Source organism: Ictalurus furcatus, chromosome 3, assembly GCF_023375685.1.
Source record: "Ictalurus furcatus strain D&B chromosome 3, Billie_1.0, whole genome shotgun sequence".
Lineage (NCBI taxonomy): Eukaryota > Metazoa > Chordata > Actinopteri > Siluriformes > Ictaluridae > Ictalurus > Ictalurus furcatus.
In genome coordinates, this window is record NC_071257.1 from 4,132,770 (window position 1) to 4,153,506 (window position 20,737).

General features: G+C 42.9%; 1 protein-coding gene across 1 annotated transcript in view; it reads right to left on the reverse strand.

The window, feature by feature from the left end:
* Positions 1–20,132, reverse strand: part of LOC128605214 (MAM domain-containing glycosylphosphatidylinositol anchor protein 1) — a 192,346-nt gene extending 172,214 nt beyond the window's left edge. Inside the window, exons 1-2 of the mRNA XM_053620427.1 lie at positions 18,467–20,132; positions 17,451–17,540 (exon numbers count right to left, since the gene is read on the reverse strand). Of these exons, the coding sequence (XP_053476402.1) occupies positions 17,451–17,523 (73 nt within the window). The 5' untranslated portion in view covers positions 17,524–17,540; positions 18,467–20,132. The remainder of the gene's footprint in view (positions 1–17,450; positions 17,541–18,466) is intronic.
* Positions 20,133–20,737: the final 605 nt, after the last annotated feature.

Here is a 20,737-nt window from a genome sequence, read left to right on the forward strand (position 1 = left end):
TCGATCTCAACTCATGACCGAAGAGTTCTTTAAATGATGTGCGATTTTTGGTTAATTAATAAACAAATAAATAAATAAAACACCGTAACAATGCTTAATAAAAGACAGGGCTTGCTTTTGTTATAGACACGGTCATTTGTCTTGCCACAGTCAACAGCAGCAGTGATATCGAACTAACAAAACTGCCTTTTGTGTGTGTGTGTGTGCTCTCTGTTTACACTGCCTACAAAAAGTTTCCAAGAGTCTGAAGAAACTGGGCCAAGGCCTAGAGCAGGACGCGAGACTAATTAAGAAGTCAGAAGTGGGAGGCGGAGAGACAGAAAAAGAGAAAAGGGAGACAGCGAGAGACTGTGAGAGATAGAAAGGCAATAAAGAAGAGCGCTAGAATGAGAGAACAAGTCCCCTGATCGGATGCAGAGTGTATTATTAAAATTGGAGGGAGGAAAGGAGAGGCTCCGTCAAGCAGAACTGCAATTACCTGGAGCTTAGGAGGGGTACTGGCTTCAACCCAAAGGCCTTGAACCTAACACAGAAGGGCTAAAAACCTTGCCGATGACTGGGAATAAGAGGTCACGTCGGGCCAGGGGATGTTACTTCTTACCTTTTTTTCCCCATCGATTTTTCGTTCTTCGTCCCTCCGCCTGCGATTTTCAGACGACGGTACTCCGTAGTACGAAGTGTGCACGACCCGTATATAATAGTTTTACATAAGGCCAAGATTTTGGTAAGAAACATTTATTCAATAACAAAGAATTTCTCCAAGGAAACGTAAAGACTTAAAGATAACCTCCACCATGAAACATATTTAATATGTTTAAAGTGAAACATTCGTCATGTGCATAGAGATTCTGCTGTTAATTTGTTGATCGGTGCTGTATTTTCATTATTCCCGCAAGACGTCCAAGGATGTCTGCCATGCTGAGGTCAATTCAAGAGGTCAAGTCAAGAGGTCGGGGGCGGTCAATTCTAGTGCATTGAAAATGTCGTTTAAGAGAAGAAAAAAAAGAAATTAACCTCAGATTTCATACAGTACATAAGAGGTAAGTTTGATGATAAGTTCGACTGTAAGCTCCAAACGCATTTCATCCTTTAGCATTTTTTTTATTTTTATTTAAGTTGACGTCAGGCTTATGCAAATTGAGTAACAATTTAACCGCGACGCTATCTTGATATCCAGTGACAATATAATCAGATTATATATAACATTACCGGACCTGCCAATCCTTAGCTCTGCAGTTTAACACCGGACTACGCTAGTACGAGTTATCGCTCGCAAATACATGCCAGAAGAGTCTTTCAGGACCGCCAGTTTACGGAATGTAAATTTAAATGTAAACCTTTACAAGACACACTATTTACCAAACTAAAAATGCCTCGGGATTTATAAACACGCTTTCAGGCGAGCTCGGTGTCGAGTCCTTATCGTCATGCAGAAGCGATCAGTTCAGCTCTCGGCTTGCTCACTGCTGTCTCTCTGAATTAATTAGCAGCGTGTGTGTCCCAGATGGCAGGCTGGAGCGCTAACCAGTTTAACTGCAGCTGAAAGCACGGAGAGTAGATCCCAGAGAAAAAGAGCATGACCGATGGAGATCAACTTGCTGAGGAACTAATCCACGATAGACGCGTGTAAAACATAACGGCTCTCCATTTGCATTCAAACGCAATTCGATGATCTAATTAGCGATTTGTAATGAATTAACGAGTCTAATTGGGAAGAAATTTGAATGGAACCTGTCCAGGCAGTTTTGAAGATACGCCACCAACGTTAAATATAAATAAAATAAATAAAAGCTGCGACACCTTTCGATCATAACCAGCATTAACTCTTTCAATTGCAATAGTGCTAAGGTAGCTCGTCTGTGGGATCACGTGCACCAATGGGCTTTGGGTGTCCATGACCGTGTCCCGTTCCTTTGGACTACTTTTGATAGGTACTAAGCACTGCATACTGGGAACACCCCACAAGACCTGCCGCTTTGGAGGTACTCTAACCCAGTCGTCCATACGTCACAATTTGGCTCTCGTCAAAGTCGCACAGATCCTTACGCTTGCCCATTTTTCCTGCTTCCAACACCTCAACTACGAGAACTAACCGTTCGCTTATCGAATACCTAATATATCCCACCCCTCGACACTGAGATAAGCAAATGTTATTCACTTCAGCGGTCACGGTTTTAACGTCGTGACTGATCAGTGTACATTTCAGCCAAGAATATCCGACGTTAACGGCGTGAAGGGGCATCGTGGGTAATCACGGGATTATGTATTACATTATTCATTGATTATTTTGTGTCCAGCGTTCACAGATGTTCATCAGTTCTCGTTCAGGATAAGAAGCAAGGGGGGGGGGGGGGATAGTGTAGGTTTCCAACCTCCTCTCGATGATTGCTTGCCCGTGTCATTTCAAATTCGCTGCCAGATAAGGATAGCGGCCATATGATGCCTTCGTTTGATCAATTCAAGAGACAACAGTGAAGTCTCTGAAACAGGATCTTGAGCTGGGGCTACATGGTGGCATAGCGGGTAGCGCGGTCCCTGTTTCGATCCTGAGCTCGGGTTACCGCCTTCGTGGAGTTTCATATGATCTCTGTGTCTATGTGGGTTTCCTCCAGGTACTTAAGTTTCCGCCCACTGGTAGATGGATTGGTGACTCTAAATTACCCCTAGATGTGACTGAATGTTTGTGTGTGTGTGTGTGTGTGTGTGTGTGTGTGTGTGTGCGTGCGCACGATGCCCTGCAGTGGACCAGTGTATTGCTTTGCACCACATGTTCCCAGGTTAGGCTTTGGATTCACCAAGACCCAGACCAGGTTTAAGCTTTCCAACACCAATTTTTGACCACTTTAAGCCTTGAAAAGGCCACACACACACACACACACACACACACACACACACACACACACACACACACACACAGGCATTCATCAAGCATAAATTACAACAAACAAAGCCTAATCAATAGGCAGGCCTTATTGATAAATGACTGCAAGGAAGGTGTTTGTATAGACTTCTTGGAGGAAGAAAAAGGAAAAAGCAAGACAAAAAAGGGAGGAAAAAAGCAAGAGAGAATAAACACCCTTCAGACATAAAGCAGAAACACCTGCACAGTGTGTGCAGCCACATGCACATTAACTCTCCCACACACAGACAAAAAGGGCAGCCAAAAAAATAATAATAATAATAAAATAAAAAAAACAGGATACAATCTGCAATTTCAGGAATTTTCCACAGCTTGTCTGAAATCTCCATTTGATAAATTACAGAGTTGAACGTACTGCTCTCTGGAAGTTAAACGGGCTTTTACCCTCGCATCGGCCCTACTGTTGAGAGCCTCATGCCAGGCGGAGAGAAAATTCCGGTTGTTGAGGAGAGCAGAATTTACACTTCTCCTACCTCCTAAAATACACCTTACGAGAAAATATCATCAACAGGACTATGATGTAACACACAACAAGACATCAAGACGTCAACGTTTCTAGCCTAAATTGTACTACATTTTCATGCAGACTACCAGGGACAGTCAGGTCAGGTGATTACACACACATAACGCATCTTGGACCAAATCTGCGGAAAATCGGCGGCAATTTTGAAAAATCGAAAGCTCCTCCGAACGTCGCGGATTTTGCTCGATTTCGCGTTCGTTTTTGGATCCTGGAGGGACTGAAAAAGAATGGGTTCGGGGTTGTTAATTTTTTTGCACAATACAGCTAGGCCAAGCTAGTCCCCTATCTATGCTCACTACATAGGGTATAACAAAATGGCCTACTTAAACCTACATAAACTATACGCACGCTATTACAGCATTTGTGATTCGGCCACAGCACAACAGTGCACGCTCCAACATCTACGTCTCGGAAACGAACTCTTTAAAACAAAAGTATCCCAATTTGGACACTTTGTAATTTCTTTACATTCAAATGAAAGTGTGTGTAACTCCAACAAATCCGGAATACCAATTGCCAACTGGATTAATTTGTGTGTAATACATCTACATTCCCAGACCTTCCTTTCCCTTGTTCCACTTGTTCTGTATTCGATAAGTTTTCCGTTGCCTTATTATTACGTTTTTCAATCACCGTCTTACTCTGTAGTAGCAAATCCTATGTTTTGTCACATAATCATTAAACGTGGGGTCCAGAAATTGCCATGCACGGCTAGTCAGGACAGTATTTTCACCATATCCCTCAGATAAGAGTTCCAAATCAATAGCACCTTTCGCTTTCTTCACATTTTAATCTCCCCATCACTTAGGTGGAGGTTTATCCTTGTGGCATCCGTCCATAAAAACGCGTCTACCGAACAGACCTATACCCCCTCTTATGGTGCTCTGATATGTAAAGGTTAAAGTCCTACAACCCAAGTGTTTTATTTCATATCTAGCCTTAATAGGTCACGTACGCATACATTTTGTCTCGATATTTCTCCATCACACAAAATTTCATTTGATTACTGAACAATGACCATCGATAGCAATAAAAAGTCACTGAAAGAGAGACTCACCTTGACAGTACTTTAGCTATCTTTAATCAACAATCATACTCTCCACAACTAGTTCGAGATAAGGTTTCTAAAGCCTTTCACCGTTTGTGTTAACATCTAAAACGTTACATTTCTAGCCAGCTCATTGTTGCTGACTTGTTCCTCATTTCCAGTTCTATAGAAAGTTATAAAATAGCTGTCCTAGTTTTTCACAACTTTTCATAATTTCAAGCCTATTATTCCCCAGCAATACAAGACATTGTTTAGAGTGCGTAATACAACGCTGACCCTGATACTGACGTACAAATCACTACCAAGCAATGGAGGTCATGGACCTTGCGTCCTGCCGTGGATTGTTCAGAGCGGCGTATCTGACGTATTTAAATATGATTTGGATGTCCCGAGGTGGTTTGAGGAATTAAGATTAAAAATGTTTCTAATCCAATATGCACTTTTATGTGGGGGGAAAAACCTCGACGTTCCCGAAGCGGAGTCTGGACGTCCCATATGTGCCATGGGGGTGGGGGTCATCTTAAATTGGTGGAAATCGCAGCCCACTACTCAAGGTTATTATACTTATTATTGAGATGTTACATGCATTAATCTGGTCACAGGGTTTAATCCAAATCTCACCAACTCAAAAACAAGCAGGCCTATAAATAATCTCAACGTATATCTGAAAGTGTTCTGTTGAAGAAATGTTTAGGAATAGTTGCATTTTGTTCATCGAATTGATCTGTACTGAGGGGGTTCATGGAATTGTTTGTACAGTCACTTCAATCGGCTTCAAAAACATCCAGAACCCCGTGCTGTAGACCAGGCAACATGCTTCCAATCTTCAACTGTTCACCAGTTTTGGTGAACCTTTGCCCACTGTAGCTTCAGATTCCTGTTCTTGGCTGACAGGAGTAGAACCTGATGTGGGTTTCTACTGCTGGAACCTATCCAACTCAAGGGTCAACATGTTGTGCATTCTGAGAAGCTTTTCTGCTCAGCACAGTAGTAACGAGTGGTTATTTGAGTTACCGGAGCCCGTCTTCCGTTTAGCTCAAACCAGTCTGGTCATTCTCCTCTTACCTCCCTCATCAACAAGATGTTTCTGCCCACAGAACAGCAGCTCGCTGGATGTCTCGGTTTTTCCCTCGCCCTTATGTGTAAACTCTAGAGACGTGAAAATACCCCACGATCAACAGTTTCTGAAATACTCAAAACCAGCTTGTCTGGGACCGATAACCATGACATGTTCACATACACAAACCACACACCAGACACAGTAGACAAATACTCAATGTACCTGGAAGCTCATAACCAATCAAAGTCAATACTTCACCTTCGGATTGATTCTATTAGGAGTGTAACTGAGTCAGCCTCAGCCAAAAGCTCTGTTTGTGAGCTCTGGGATTTCTTTTCCCCCCACCACACACACACAAACGTACGGTATTAGTCATTATTCATTACTCAAGGGGGGGTTTATTCGCCTCGTCAGCTCAGATGTGTGCACGATGCAGTGTTGGAGTGTAAACGGAGAGTTCGTCTAACTCAGCAGCACGTGGGAGGGCATGAAAGGCGAAAGGCAGCTTTCAGAATAAATGGCAGGAAAGCATCCAATTACATAAACATCAGCGCAATCAAACGGGGTACTGAAACCCGTTATCTTCCGTGGTACTTCGAAAGCAATCAGGAATCTACCAAGCTTCTCTCGCCCAGATACAGAACAAAAAATACGTTCCGCTTTTTAGATGAAGAGCATGGACAGGAATACCGCGCGTGTGCATTCTGTCTAATATAAAAGCTTGCACAAGAGAACGAATGAAGACAAGGAGCACAAATAAACGGCACGTTGCCTCTCCATTCGGCAGTCTCAACAGGCAAACACTGAAATGAGCCTCACAGGTTCGAAACACATGGAGAGAGTGTAATCTCATCAAAACTCTCAAAGAGAATATACACGATAAATCAATACGCCGTGAAATATGCATCAAAGGTATCCGTCTGCGCCGGTGGAAGTCGCGGCAAGGTTCCGTCTTGGTGGAGAAACCTTTCCATGCTGGCGTCTCTGCCGTCAGTAACTTCAAAATGGTGCTCAGACCATCGTCGCTCAGTATGAGCGAGCGTATAATGCACAATATGAGACGTTTTACTTCTTTAATCCTTTTGTTTTGTACTATAACCACACGGTAAGGTTCCAGTGTTTTCCAATGTTTCCTCAGACAGGGTGGTTTAATTATTTTTTTTTAAAACCCACTTCGGGTTTAAATGTGAACACAAATACAGAGACAGATATTTGGGACACTAAACTGATACATTTACGGCATTTGGCAGACCCTTTTCCAGAGCGAGTCTGACTTACAGAAGATACAGATATTGTCATTGTGTTACACCCCCAGTAGGCAGTACATGAACTGATGCAATAGTGCTCATCATCGTCAATTACACTTAGCAGTAGGATGAGAGAAATATGTTCACAACAAGATGTTGTGGTTTAATGTTCTCATATACATAAACAATAAAAACCACCTGCTTAATATTATGTAGGTCCCCCTTGTGCCACCAAAACAGCTCTGTCCCGTCGAGGCATGGACTCCACAAGACCTCTGAAGGTGTGCTGTGGTATCTGGCACCAGAACTTCAGCAGCAGATCCTTTACGGGGCCTCCATGGATCAGACTTATTTGTCCGACACATCCCACAGACACTCGATCGGATTGAGATCTGAGGAATTTGGAGGCCGAGTCAACACCTTGAACTCTTCGTACTAACCGCTGCATAGCTGGAACGTCACACCAGACCTGCCGTTTTGAAGATGCTCTAACCCAGGCGTCTATCCATCACAGTTTGGTCCTTGTCAGAGATCTTTACGCTTTCCTGTTTTTTCCTGCTTCCAACATATCAATGCTTTAAGAAACTCATACGATATAAATTGGGCTCGATTGACTAAATGATTCAAGTTATCATCATATGTTCCATATAAGACGTCAGAATAGCCTTTACAACAACCAAAACTGCTGCCTAAGCATTTTATAGCTCGACTGCCCTGACAAGACCCGAGCACCTCATATTTGTTTCTATATGATACCAGACCAAAATCAGAAAAGGGCAAAACGCAATAAAATAAAATAAATCTTTTTCAAATAAAGACCTCAAAGAAGGATCAACCATCAAGTCTCAACAATTTCATGATGTCATCCTTTTTTTTTATGATTATTATTCCTTTAACAAGATACTGTATCTCTAAAACAAAGGCATGTTTGCCATTTTTGGCAAGGCATGCTACAAGCTAGTAACTGTCTGGACCTGGCTCACTTCACTGGCTCGCTTCACTGTGAGAATGTGCTCAACTGCTGCCCCAGTTTCCTGCTGCGCTTCTTTTCTACGGCCAACACCGTAACCGTCTCTCCCCGATATACATGGGTCGAAACAGTATGCGCACATTTGAATTCGATTTCGAGACCCAATCAACACAAAGCAGTTTCCTGAAGAACGTCTACACTTCACAGACCAAATACTTTACAGCAATGTCTGAGACGGTAGAGACAGATGAGCATCCCTGACCTGATTGATCAATTATCTTCAAATCACGCGAGCCAAAACCTGTTGAGATCTTGACATTTCACAGCTCAACGTCCAGCCTGCAAAAACATGTACGGAGTGTTTTTGAGACAGCTGAGCGAGCTAGACTAGCCACATCGATTGCCGTTTAACAGTATGAAAGCTCTGTATTAACCTTAAGACAGTCTGTACAGGATTTCGCAGAGGGTTTTAGTTTTTTCATGCGATTGTTGCTTGACGCAAAATGCTCGAGTTTCAAAATTTGCGGAGATTTTTGTTCGGGAAAACTACTTGAATTTGCAGAATTGCAAACTGCACGAAATTGTCTTGCGCGGCCTTTCGTAGAACGATGTTTGTTGGTATATGAGTCCTCGCAGCTGTACTCGTGTTCGACGCACGTGAATCGAACTGGCCTTTGGCTGAACGCGCGCTGCGACGTGACGCATCTCGCCCCAAATCTGCGGAATATTGCGGCGTTTCCTTGATTCGCAAAAATCCTGGTTGGACAGTTAAGACGTCACTTCGGCGTTCGTTAACGATTGCCTGTTGTGTTAAATATATCCAAGAGCTGCTACAGCCTACTGGTAACATTCAGGTTAACGTGTAAGGGGCATATTTGCTCGATAACTAACTACGTAGGTAGAAAGATGTATGAATTTACAAAGCTACTTTATTTTAAAAAAAAAAGCGCTATTAAAACCCCAACAGCATTTGGCCAAGTTAGCTAGCTAACTAATGTTATATTTGTTTATATACATTCGAGGTACAGCATAGCTCACTTGTTTAGTTAACATAAGAACTGAATAGAAAACAAAACATTTTAAGGAGTTGTTGCGTCAACTGTAGAAATACGTTTTAAAAAGTTTTTTGTAAAGGAAGTACTCGAGTAGGTTTCCCACCAGACGTCCTATTTACTTGATCACTATTTTTACTTCTCAAGGGAATTACAACTAGTCTCAATATTCTCACTCAAACACACCGCGTTTTCCTGAACCGAAATACGTTTCTCTTTTTCGCAAGTTCTAGCATTTTAGAGTCTGTATATGACCAAAAGTGAAAAGGGAGAAAACTGCTTCATAAGATAAGCCTTCTGACTCGACTAAGGCATTTTGACAATCGGTATCTGATAACAAACTCAATTGATTAGGCTTATGTCTGTTTAGTTGGCTTTAGGCGGACCCTGGATCCTTACCCGACATGACCGCTACAGGAAGATAGCCTAGGTTTAAAAATAAAACAAAATCGTTTCCACGTCGTTTAGGTTCAACACTTGTTTAATTTCTTAAAGATGAGGTTTCAAAAGTATGTTATAGGCAGAGAAACGTCAGCATCAATGACATAAAAAGTCCGGGTTTTCCCAGTCCACCACGCACACGTATGCCTTCCTTTAAGTGAATCATTTAGCAGCGCAATCGTAGCTTCTACTCTTATGCAGATGTATCTCTATGTACTTCGATGCTGCAGCCTGGTTTATGCATGTGAACGCAAGTTAGTGACTCGCGGGGATTTGCGCAAAGCTCACGAGTTAAAGCCGTGACTGTTTTCTCGCATTGTTTTCTCAACCGTGATGAAAATCCGATCTGAATCTGACGTTCGAGCGTCTCCCTACGTCTGGTCTACACCCATGCCCCACTTCTAGTCCAAACGTGACAGAAAAGCATTAATAATGCAGACAGCTTTGGAACAGGTTGCATTGGTATTGAATCGAGGAGTGAGACTGAAACAGACACAATAAACAAAAAAGAAAAGAAAATGGAGGAACCAATGGAGCCGGAGTAAGGAAGAATATGACCAAGTCGTTTCATCACAATCACATTTCGCCATTTTTGACACCTTGGGGAATATAAAAAAAAAAAACGTGTGCTGGCTTCTATATTAGTAAATCTCTACCCGACACATCCAAGCATTTTCCCCATTCCAAACAAAAAAACCATGCATAGAAGAAAAGTATTAATAATTAATACTATTAATAGTGCGAACAGCATTCTTCTCTGTGGCATTATTAGGCAGAAAACACAACATAGGAGCTTGGAAAGCACCCAAGGCTTGGGTTCTCAAAGACATCTGTGTGTTTTTCCCTGCTGAATATAAGAGTCTGCTTGCAGCGGAATCACATCAAAACACTCATTCGAAAGCAACACCTCTCCTGCGCGCGCGCGCACACACACACACACAGTCATATCTGTCGTCTCTCGCTTCACATGTTTAGACGTGCCGAATAGTGATCGTCTCTCAGTCTTACAAACTTTACTGAACTGAATAAACTCCAAACAATCAATTGCTGTTATTAATTCTCTTGGAGAGCTAAAACGACTTAATCTCACATAGATGGCTTGTGTGTGTGTGTGTGTGTGTGTACACATGTTCTTATAGCTGAAAGTTCTTTCTAGATTTACCAAAGTTTCAATTATATTGATTTTGACGTTCATTTGCATTTAGTGATGCACACAAACTAATCTTAGAGAGAGCTGAACACGATAATATGACGACTAATCACTGAAACGGTGCTGAAACGGTGCCCCCTAAGCATGGCATGCACTAAATCTTCCAGTAATGCAGCTCAACCACTGCAGCGCATCAGCTACTGGATACAAAACACTAACTCTTCCTATTTTTAAAGGGTGCGTATAAATTTCTTTTGCCCTATTTGAATAACCAGTCATACGTGTCTTTATTTATGGACTTGTTTTGGAAAGTTTTTTTTTTTTTAAATCATTATAATGGAATAAATAAGGGATTTTAAACCCAAACTGTATTTACTCGGTATACAAATTTGTCGTCGCCCAATGGTAATGCTAGGAGATTTATACAAACGCAATGCTCGAGTCTCCTGCCGTCTGGACCTTCCCCGTTTCCGTAGTAACCATCCAAAAGATCGATGGTCCCGACACTTCAGGCTTGGGCTCGATGTATACTTTGAAATACACTAAGTAAGGAATAACAACACAAGGTCCCAAAACGTTTTGTTCGTCTTACACCATAGAAATTCGCTATAATTTGCTTTTTATTTATTAAAAAGTGGTCTTTTTAAGAATATACTCTTTAGTCACAATGGGCGTACTTACACCTGCTCGCTTCATGCGTTATCTCTGTTCAGACAGCTATCCGATTTGTTAAAACGGTTCCATTTACGCGTCTCAGCTAAACGGATACGAATCCGATCTTCTATTCCCGCGCCAGATGCAAACGCACGTTTCCGCCGAACTGAAACGGCGGCCAGAGTTATTCTGCTCTATTTGGGTTTGCGAATGCAGTGGAAAAGAAAACGAAAATGCTTGCTACAACACTTAACTTAAGTACGTTGAAATGTTTGCATATAATGTACTTCGGAGGTTTCCTCCGGGTACTCCGGTTTCCTCCCGCAGTCCAAAGACATGCACTGCAGGCTGACTGGCATCTGTAGTGTGTGAATGGGTGTGTGAGCGTGTGTGTGATTGTGTCCCGGCACCCAGTGCGGCTGGCACCCGGTCCAGAGTGTCCGCCGCATCATGCCCCGAGTTCCCTGGGATAGTCTCCAGGCTCCCCCCGTGACCCTGTGCAGGATAAGCGGTACACAAAATGGACGGATAGATGGACGTTAAAAACAGGAAAGCCTCCGTTGTAGGGTTCTACCTAGAAACGTTCAGGGTTCTAGATAGAAGAGCACATGTTCCCAAAATCCTACCATTTTAGATTTAGATTGCGTCAATATCTAGCATAAAGCATCACATATGCAAGGCATCATGGGAAACAGGAATACTGCGAACGGGTTTCTATTTCAATCTGTCGACCTACGCTGTAGTTACTGAGCAAAGCTGAGCAGAACAATCCAGAAGAGTGCTGCAGTGGTGGTAAGAGTGTTCCAGCTCATCAACTTTGGGCTGTTTTAAATTACCGACAGTAATCGAAGCCTGGTGTAGTGGAAACCTGCTTTCTGTCCGTCCAGAGCTGAAAGCGGCACAGTGCTTCCCTACGGTTTTGGTCAATTATAAAGCTATCTGAAAATATTGGATCCCACCTGTGCTAGAGAACACAGTGAGCACACGCCGTCCTTCCACCTGTATGAGAACGAGACGACACAAGGAGGATGGAAAAAGGACGATAAGATATGAGGGCACGCGTAATGGAGAGAGCGTGGCATGGAGAAAGTAATTAAACGAAAACAAGCGAGAGATGAGGACGCGAGATGAACGGCTGGGAGTTAAGAGAGTGAGAGAAAAGGGACCTCTGTATAGTTTATGTGCCTCTCTCATCCTCATGCATTAGTCATAGCATACCAACTGGTCTGGTCTTGGACGCAGTTCTTTCTCACACTCTCACACAATGCTTTTCCATTCCATGATGCCAGCCGAACTCAACCGCAAGAAAGGATCCGCTTCAACCAGAGTTCATTGAAAAGGTCAGCACTTGTAGGTAACCACTCATCACTAGCTAAAACCTCAGCAGTGGCCTTTCTCCTGCTAACCTTCTTTTAAAAGGTTAGCCGACTTGAAAGCACTGCTTGGCGTTTTGTTCCGCCTTGAAAAGGAAGCAGGAGGGATGGGAGCGTGGCTTTAGAGGAAGATACAAATACAAACTCTACAGAAAGTGATGGTTAAATGAACCAGAGTCAGGCTACAAGGTTATACTCTACAACTAATCCATCATTCATTCATTCATTCACTCATCTGTAACCACCATCACCCTGTAACCACTTTATCCCGACCAGCGTCGGGGTGGATCCGGAGCCTATCCCGGGAAAACCGAGCGTCAGGTGGGAATACACCCAGCACAGGTGTCCATCGCTACACAACATACACACGCACAGAGTCACCAATTCACCTACTGGCATGTTTTTGGAGGAGGCAGGAGCCCAGACAACCCAGAGGAAACCCACACAGACATAGCGAGAACATGTGGAACCCTAGACACACAGTAACCTGAGATAAGGATCGTACCGGGGACCCTGTGAGACCTGCTACACCAATGTACCACCACTGAATCGTACACACTAAATTTACACAACGTTAATATAACATTAAGAGTTAGCAGATGGGGAGTTTGGTACAATTTATTCTTTCTTTCATTTGTTAGCGTTTTGCCCGATACACCCACAATCCTCCTGATAGACACTAAAAGTGCGAATAAGCCACCAGAGTCAGAATATTTCTGGGGGGGTGGAGTGGGTTGTGGTGGAAGAGAAAGTAAAAATAGTCCATTTTTAAAAGCTCTGTATAATTAACTGATTTAAAAACTCCAGCTGTGATAATAAAGACATAAATATTGGCCTGCTGTACTTTATGCATAGTTTAGGCGTGCGCACTGGAAAGCTCCTGCTATAAATGAAAGGCCCTCATAAAAATAATGCGAAAAGAACATTAAAAGCGAGGGAATAGGAAACTTTCCGATTGTGGGTGTCCATTCCTTAATTAACTCCTCTGGCGTTCTCTTCTCCACACCACATTTTCTCCCAGATGGCTTCGGAGATTTTTACATTTTGAGCATGCTGATGGTTAAGGGGGGGGGGGGGGGGGCGAGCATAAAGGTCAGTCAACAACAGGTAACGCAGACAGCTGGAGTGGAATCCGACAGCGTGCATTGGGAACGTGCAATGAGCCTCTGCACATGAGTCAGGAATAAAAGAGAAGCAGAGAACAAGAGAGTAATGGAAAGACAGCCTGGATAAACTGGATAAAAGATTCGGTAAGATATCATGGAGATCAGTATACATTATCATGTATCATGTATCAGATATTATCATATATCATGGAGATCAGTATATATTGGTACCTTGGCATTTTCAAAGATGGTCAAGGAATTCAAAGGAATTCAGTCCATCCTAGATATTCACACAAACATCAAGGAGCAAATTAGTCTAGCCAATCGGTGCGTTCCTGGATCCTACACCCTACAGCCTGTGACCTGGAAATCAACTGACGTCTGCCATCTTTAACAAGGTTCTTAAAAAGCGTTCAGAGATATCAAGGACTGAGGAGAGAGAGCAGGCTTTTGGATCCTACGATATAGACACACCACCTCTCCGACAAATACAAAATGAATCATCTTAATTAACAAAACCTTGGAAACGCGTCATCGTTAAGTCACTTTAAACTAACTGAAGTCTCTTTAAAGTGTCTTGTCAGTGAGCAAGACCGGCTCATTAGGTGAATGTGGGCATTCTCGGATCCTCGTGTCCTTGCTTCCTTTCCGCACTTCCTCAGATCGAGGACTGAAGAAGCCAGTAAGGGACGTGAGGGAAAAAAACGACGAGGTGCAATTACAAGTTTTTGTGAGATGGGTGGAAACCAGAGGAAACGCGCACACAGACAGAGAGAACAGAAGAGAAACCAGAGGTCAGGATCAAATCCCAGACCCTAGAGCTGTAACGTAGCGACCGTGGCATTGCTGAATATTGAATCGTTTTAAAAATGGAATTGCCGAGCCTCAGTAGTTCATAAAAAAAATAATAATAAACCCAGACACGGTCTTTGATTTTCTCCTGGTTTTAAAATCCATCTCTTTGCACGTATAGTATTACCTTAGTTTTATTACCGCCATAAGCCAGAACAACTTCAGCGCACCTAGGAACACCTAGACTCTTTAGCTGTAATGGATGAATGAACTCCGTTCTTCCAAAAGATATTCCCTCATTTGGTCTCTCCAAAACGTCCCATAGGTGTTCAACTGGGTTGAGGTCTGCTGAAGGTGTAGGTCACAGGATATGATTTATTTCATCAAACTATTCCGTGAGCCCTTTGTGCCCTGTGGATGGGGCGGAGTCATACTGGAATAGACGACTCTCATTAGAATAGAAGGATAAAGGTGATCAGGCAATAGAACTTCGCAATGATTCGCAGTGAACCAAGTGGACTCGAACCATGGCAGCTACATACCCCTCCCACATACCAGTCACAGTATAGCCAGCCTTCCTCTCTCTCTCTCTCTCTCTCTCTCTCTCTCTCTCTCTCTGTCTCTCACAGACAAGGACATTTGAGTTTGTCCCCCAGGCTGATGGATGCATGACCTACCCATTTGGGAGCAGTAATACCCACTAGGCTCATTAGAGGGCAATTACTTGATTAATTAAGAAGCAAATTAAGGGGCAAGCCTAGTAGCACTTTATTAAGCTGAGCCGAGATTGTAACGGCTGTGGTTAACACTGTCCATCCTCTTTGACGTTCGTAAAGCAACAGGAATGGTCAATTTAATGCCTGCACAAGATTTATACGTCTTTCATCAAACCTCCCCCACCGAATAAAAACGGACCCGAAATAAAACAGCACACCCTTTCAGCTGACGCTCACGAATCGTAGTTCCCAGAATCCAGGAAGATGACAGTTAACAGTTCATCTCAGTTCACCAACATTGTGCATTGATTAGCGCTATTGTTGTGGCGGTATAGTTTCATGGACGCTTACGTTTTCGGATGTCTGATAAAAATGCATTTCCGTGTATTACCGTTGACTCGTTTTGGTCTTGGGGGGGGGATTAACCAAATTCGGTTGCCTAGTCCAGTCAATTTCTTCCTTTTTGCGACTGGATGCAACACCACTAACATACTACCTCAGTTTCTCCAAACAGGGGACGCGGACTGCCCTGAAAACCATTTGGCAGCCATAAAAACTCGTAGCATGTCCGTGACTTTATCACACACGGTGGAGTAACTATACAATTTTGGACGTGCTAGACACTGCACACACTACTTTGCTGTCGGCGTCCAAAGTTCCGCTCCATAATCTACAGGGTGTCCCAAAAGTCTCCATACATAGGGGGAAATTAGCACTTTTTAGCAAAATTTCACACACTTTGTTTATATTACATATTTATCTCATAGCCTTTAAGAACAAGAAGGTACTGAAGCGATCGTTCTCACGGCTGGATCAGGAAGCTGTTGCGATGAACAGGAAACGTTCTAAGCACGTCACACAAAACACTGCTGCTGAACTTATTAACAAATTCAAAAAGACCGGAAGCGTCGCTGACGAAGGAACAACCGACACGGTGCTAGCGTACACGGCGTCCCATATGCATGTAGACTTTTAGGACACCCTGTACGGTACATCCTAAAAACCAGCCGACGAATTCAGTTTTTAAGCGGTATCGAAACAATTCTGGACGCCATGGAACTGATTTCATTATTCTGTAATGCTCTGGGTCTTGTTATATACTATATTTGCCTTACAGCAGCTTCTTTGATTTGTTTTTTGGGGGTCTTGCTAACCATACTGTTTGGAGATGGATTTAGTTGAGCTTCCTGGTGTAGGAGAAACACGTGCTCATCTTGTATCATTCTGTCCGAGACTGCTGAACTGTTCACAACTTGTCCAAACCCTAACACTCTCTAGTGTCCCGATTCCTCACACAGAATCCAGGATTTTTGCTGCTTCGTTTTTTTTGTTTTTTTTTTGTTATTATAGATATAAATACATTTTTTTCCTGCTATATTAAGCTAGCCAACCACTGACTTCTAATAATGCCCCATAAAGTCACATTTTTTATTAGCCATTAAGTAAAAAAAAAAAAAATTCGATTTTGTTTTTCCATTTAGTTTTAACATATAAATAAAATTATGTCTTATGCTGTATTTTTTTTTTTTATCCCTCCCTGATTCTGTGCTCATATAAAGTAATGGAAATAAAGTGTCTCTTAAACTCAAAGTTCTCAATAGGTTCCTGCTTGGAAAAACTCTCCTGTATGAACTGGGTGTCATACACCTACAGACTCTAGGTGCTAAACTGGATCATTCCATGTCACTGGGGTGGTACCCTCAAAGGTACAGGTCCACTACTTTCAAAAATACAACTAAAAAGGTGCAACGTTTAGGTAAAGGGGTGTGTGCAAATGTCAGGGTTTTTTTTTCCCGCCTCAGTCGAGAACCTCCCAGTTTGTCTTACACCACTTTACGCGCGTGCACACACACTCTCACACGCCCACAAACTTCTTACCGGAAAACCCCTGTGCTCGTATGCATCCATCAATACGTTGTTTGTTTGTTTTTTATCCAAACAAGATAACAAAACTTGTACTGTGCAATGTAGACTAAGAGTCACGCGCGCGCTCTTAGCTCAGGTTCTCTCTCTGATCAATATGCACTGATTTAAAACTTTCTGCCACTGGTCGGTTGGTTTAATTGGTTAATTACCCAAACCGGTGTTTGGGTTGAGCCAGTTCCGGTTCACTTCTCATTCCCAAATCAAAAGTTTATTATTAAACCTGTTAGGTAACGCACTGCTGCATGGCTAGCCTGCGTGCAAAAGCCGTCTACACGCGCTGTACTTTCCGCGCGCGCTCAACGTCTACTCGAACCTTACCCGAAGCAGGATTGTTAAGATTCATTCAGTTCAAGCGTCCCAGGTTTAATATCTGATATCACAAATCATCACTTCCACTAGACTAGACTGCATTCCGTTCGATCGTTCGAGCACACGCGCGTGCACGCACCAGTCATCTCTTGAAAGTTCTTACCGTAAACCCCTTGTCCTCGTGTGAAGCGCTGCAGGACGGAGAATAATAAAATCCAGAAAAGCTCCATGTTCATCTGCGATGCCTCATCACCTGCGGAGAGCCACAAGCACAAAAGAGTGAGACGCACGCGCGCGCGGATGAAACACAGTAGCCTAGTGCACGCGATGTCAAGTGATTCCAGGGGTTTTATCCGCAGAGTTTAAGGGCGGGACGTTCATATTCGAATGTGCGGATTATCTAAAAGATTACGGAGGCGGTTTAGTAACCTGTGACCGGATTGATGGTTATTGTTTATGAAATTGGTTCGCAGTGAGGAAGCAGGGATGCCAAAGTACCCTGCCTAATCTACTGTATGTCCAATCATTTATTATTATTATTATTATTATTATTATTATATATATCTGTAATTAAGTTTGCTTTCTGCAGCAAATATATATACACACATATATATTGAAAGCATAAATGGGCGAAATTATACGTAACACGTGCATGGAATGCAACGTTCAAAACTTCGAATATGACCGTTTACAGCACCGCGCCCGCGCGGCGTGCCTATTCTCCCGAGCTGACACTCAGCCGGCTTCCGTCGCGCGCTTTTGACAGCGTGGCTGCTCGTCCCGTTCCGCACGCGCTCGTACACAACGCAAGAGATGGGCATGCACAGCCCAGCGCGCGCGCACCACCAGCAGTTTCATGAGCATTTCTGTCTGTAACAGAAACAATATATTTGCTTCAAAATTGCTTAAACTAGATTTATCCAGGCGCGCATATATATGTATGTATATATATGTATATGAATAATAGAATAGAAATATATATATATATATATATATATTCTATTTCCTTCACCTTTGCGCGCGAGGGCTGTAGAAGAGGCACATACAGTTTTTCAGACTTTTTTTTTTTTTTCCCTATTTCGGTTTTTGGTGTGCATCTGGGCACGTCTTTGTTTGTCACAGTTTTGGAACTTGAATGATGAAAGGAGATGAAAGGAAATGAAAGGGAACAGGTCTTACCTTTTCCGGTGTGGGAGCTCCGCGCGACGCCTCCAGTTTACTCAATGGGCAAGTCGGTTTAAATGACACGACGCGAAAACAAAATAATAATCATCATCATAATCAAAATAAATAATCCACTTTCAACACCGAAGGCAAGCAGTTGAAGAGTAACTCAAATATCCTGGCTCGTGCGGTCTCCAACGCGCGTTAATGTGAAGATTCTCCCAGGCACGCGCGCGTAAGGGGGGGAAAACGCAACACCGGATTCCGAGACATTTCTTTCCAGAAAGTTTTTTTCTGTTGTTAGAATTAATATCTCCCCCCTACACACAAAAAAACACTTGTCACATCCACGTCACAGCGGCTCCGGGATGAGTTTGCTTTTCTTCTTTTTTTCCCCCCCACAAAAATGTCCTCAGTAGTGTTAACAATATCGCCTAAGACAGAGATTTGGGGATTTTTGTTGGTCTCGCGCTTGTCTTCGGCGTTGTTTATTTACGCAACACGCGCGTGCCGTTACGACTCGTTGGATATTAAGATTCTCTGCGAGTCTGAGCGAGCGACTGCGTTACCGCTCCGTTGGCCACAGAGACTGTGAGCGTGCGTGTGTGTGTGTGCGCGCGCGCGCAGACTGAGAAACGACGCTGAGTGTGTGCGCGAGGAAGGGGCGGACGCCAGAAACGTCTATTTTATTTATTTATTTATTTTTATGGAACAGGTTGCTGAAGTGGGAAAAGTGTCACGGGCCGTCTTCTTCACTTTAGTTTGCTACTTCGTGTTTCCTTTCTGTGTGTGTGTGTGTGTGTGTGTGTGTAAAAAAGAAAAAAAGAAAGAAAGGCTGTCCGCGAGCTTTCGGTGATTTAATTGTTTGCCTGAGTTGAGCTCGAGAGCCAATTAAAGGCGCGCGGCTCTTGGAGGACTCGCGCGCCGGTTCCCCGAGGATCAATTAAATGCGAAAGTCGGTTAGTTGTGGGAGGGGGGAAAAAATCACTATCTTTGTCAGCCCTTCACTTTTCCACTTCTCCATCCAACTCAAGCTCATCAATTTCTCCCAGTGTGTTGTTTCAACGCGGCTGGTTTAAAAAAAAAAAGAAAAGAAAGAAAAGAAAAAAAAAATCAAGTGCTGTCAGTGGCCACAAGGCGGCGTGTTTTAGCTAATCATTCTCCATATTCTGTTTGTGACAAGAGGCAAGATGCTGTGATGTGGATACTCTCATTGCTAAACCTCTCTTGAGTGCAAGTATAGTTTTCAGTGCAGTCAAAGCTTCAAACTCCAACCTGAAACAGAATAAACCTGTTTATATTGAAATATCTGCAATGCGTTTAGTGATTCTGGTGCGAATTTCTTGGTTGGTGCTGATGCTAGCACAGTTACAACAGCAGAATGTGCAGAGCTGGATGAAATGACTAAAGCTCTGCCGCATCACTCTGGTCAGGTAGAGGTGAGTTAAGGATTTATGCTTAAGCCATTATGTTCAGAACTCAGAACATTCCAAGTCAATTTTCCTCAGTTCTGTTCCGCTCATGGATGGAAAAGCAAGGTCATATTCATCTGGCTGATGTGTGAGACTACGGGAAATTATTTCTGCATGACAACATATCTTGCTTACCTCAACTCATGAAAACTACATGTCGCGACGGAATTTGGTTCCAAATCGAAACTTACGGAGCACCTTTTCACAAGACGGAAGCCACATATCAAGTGAAAATCACATTTTACCAAATAGTAAAGGATGCGAAGGGATCATTCCGACTGACAGCACAATCATGAGGCAGTTGAACGGCATTGTGGGTAGTGTAGGAAATCATTAACCAATGTATAACAATACTCACTTGTTTGGGTAAATGTACTACGAACTGGATTAAGCATTTGCACAGCATGTTGGGCGGAAGATCGTGCTTTCGTTAGGTCAAGGCAACCTTACATCAGTCTGTGGCAAATTCACTGTGGCTACTGTGCTGTGCTCCTGGACTACACTCCGGTCTTCACATTGCTCTGATGGTGGACTATGGGCACTATATTATCTGCACTTTGTTTTGTTGTTGCAGTATACAAGAAAAAGTAACAAAATGACACTTTATACCTACATGTATACCAGTTGTTCCTTGACAAGCCTTTAAATGGTCAATGATGGCTAGTCTTACATCACATTCGCTCATTATTTGTGACGATTCATCAAGTATTAGTGACTATGTGGCAGTCAAAACGATAAATTATTTTGACGTGCTTTCTGATTCTTGTTTCATTGTGTTTGTTTTTCCACCTTTACGAAGCTGGATCCATGCCGG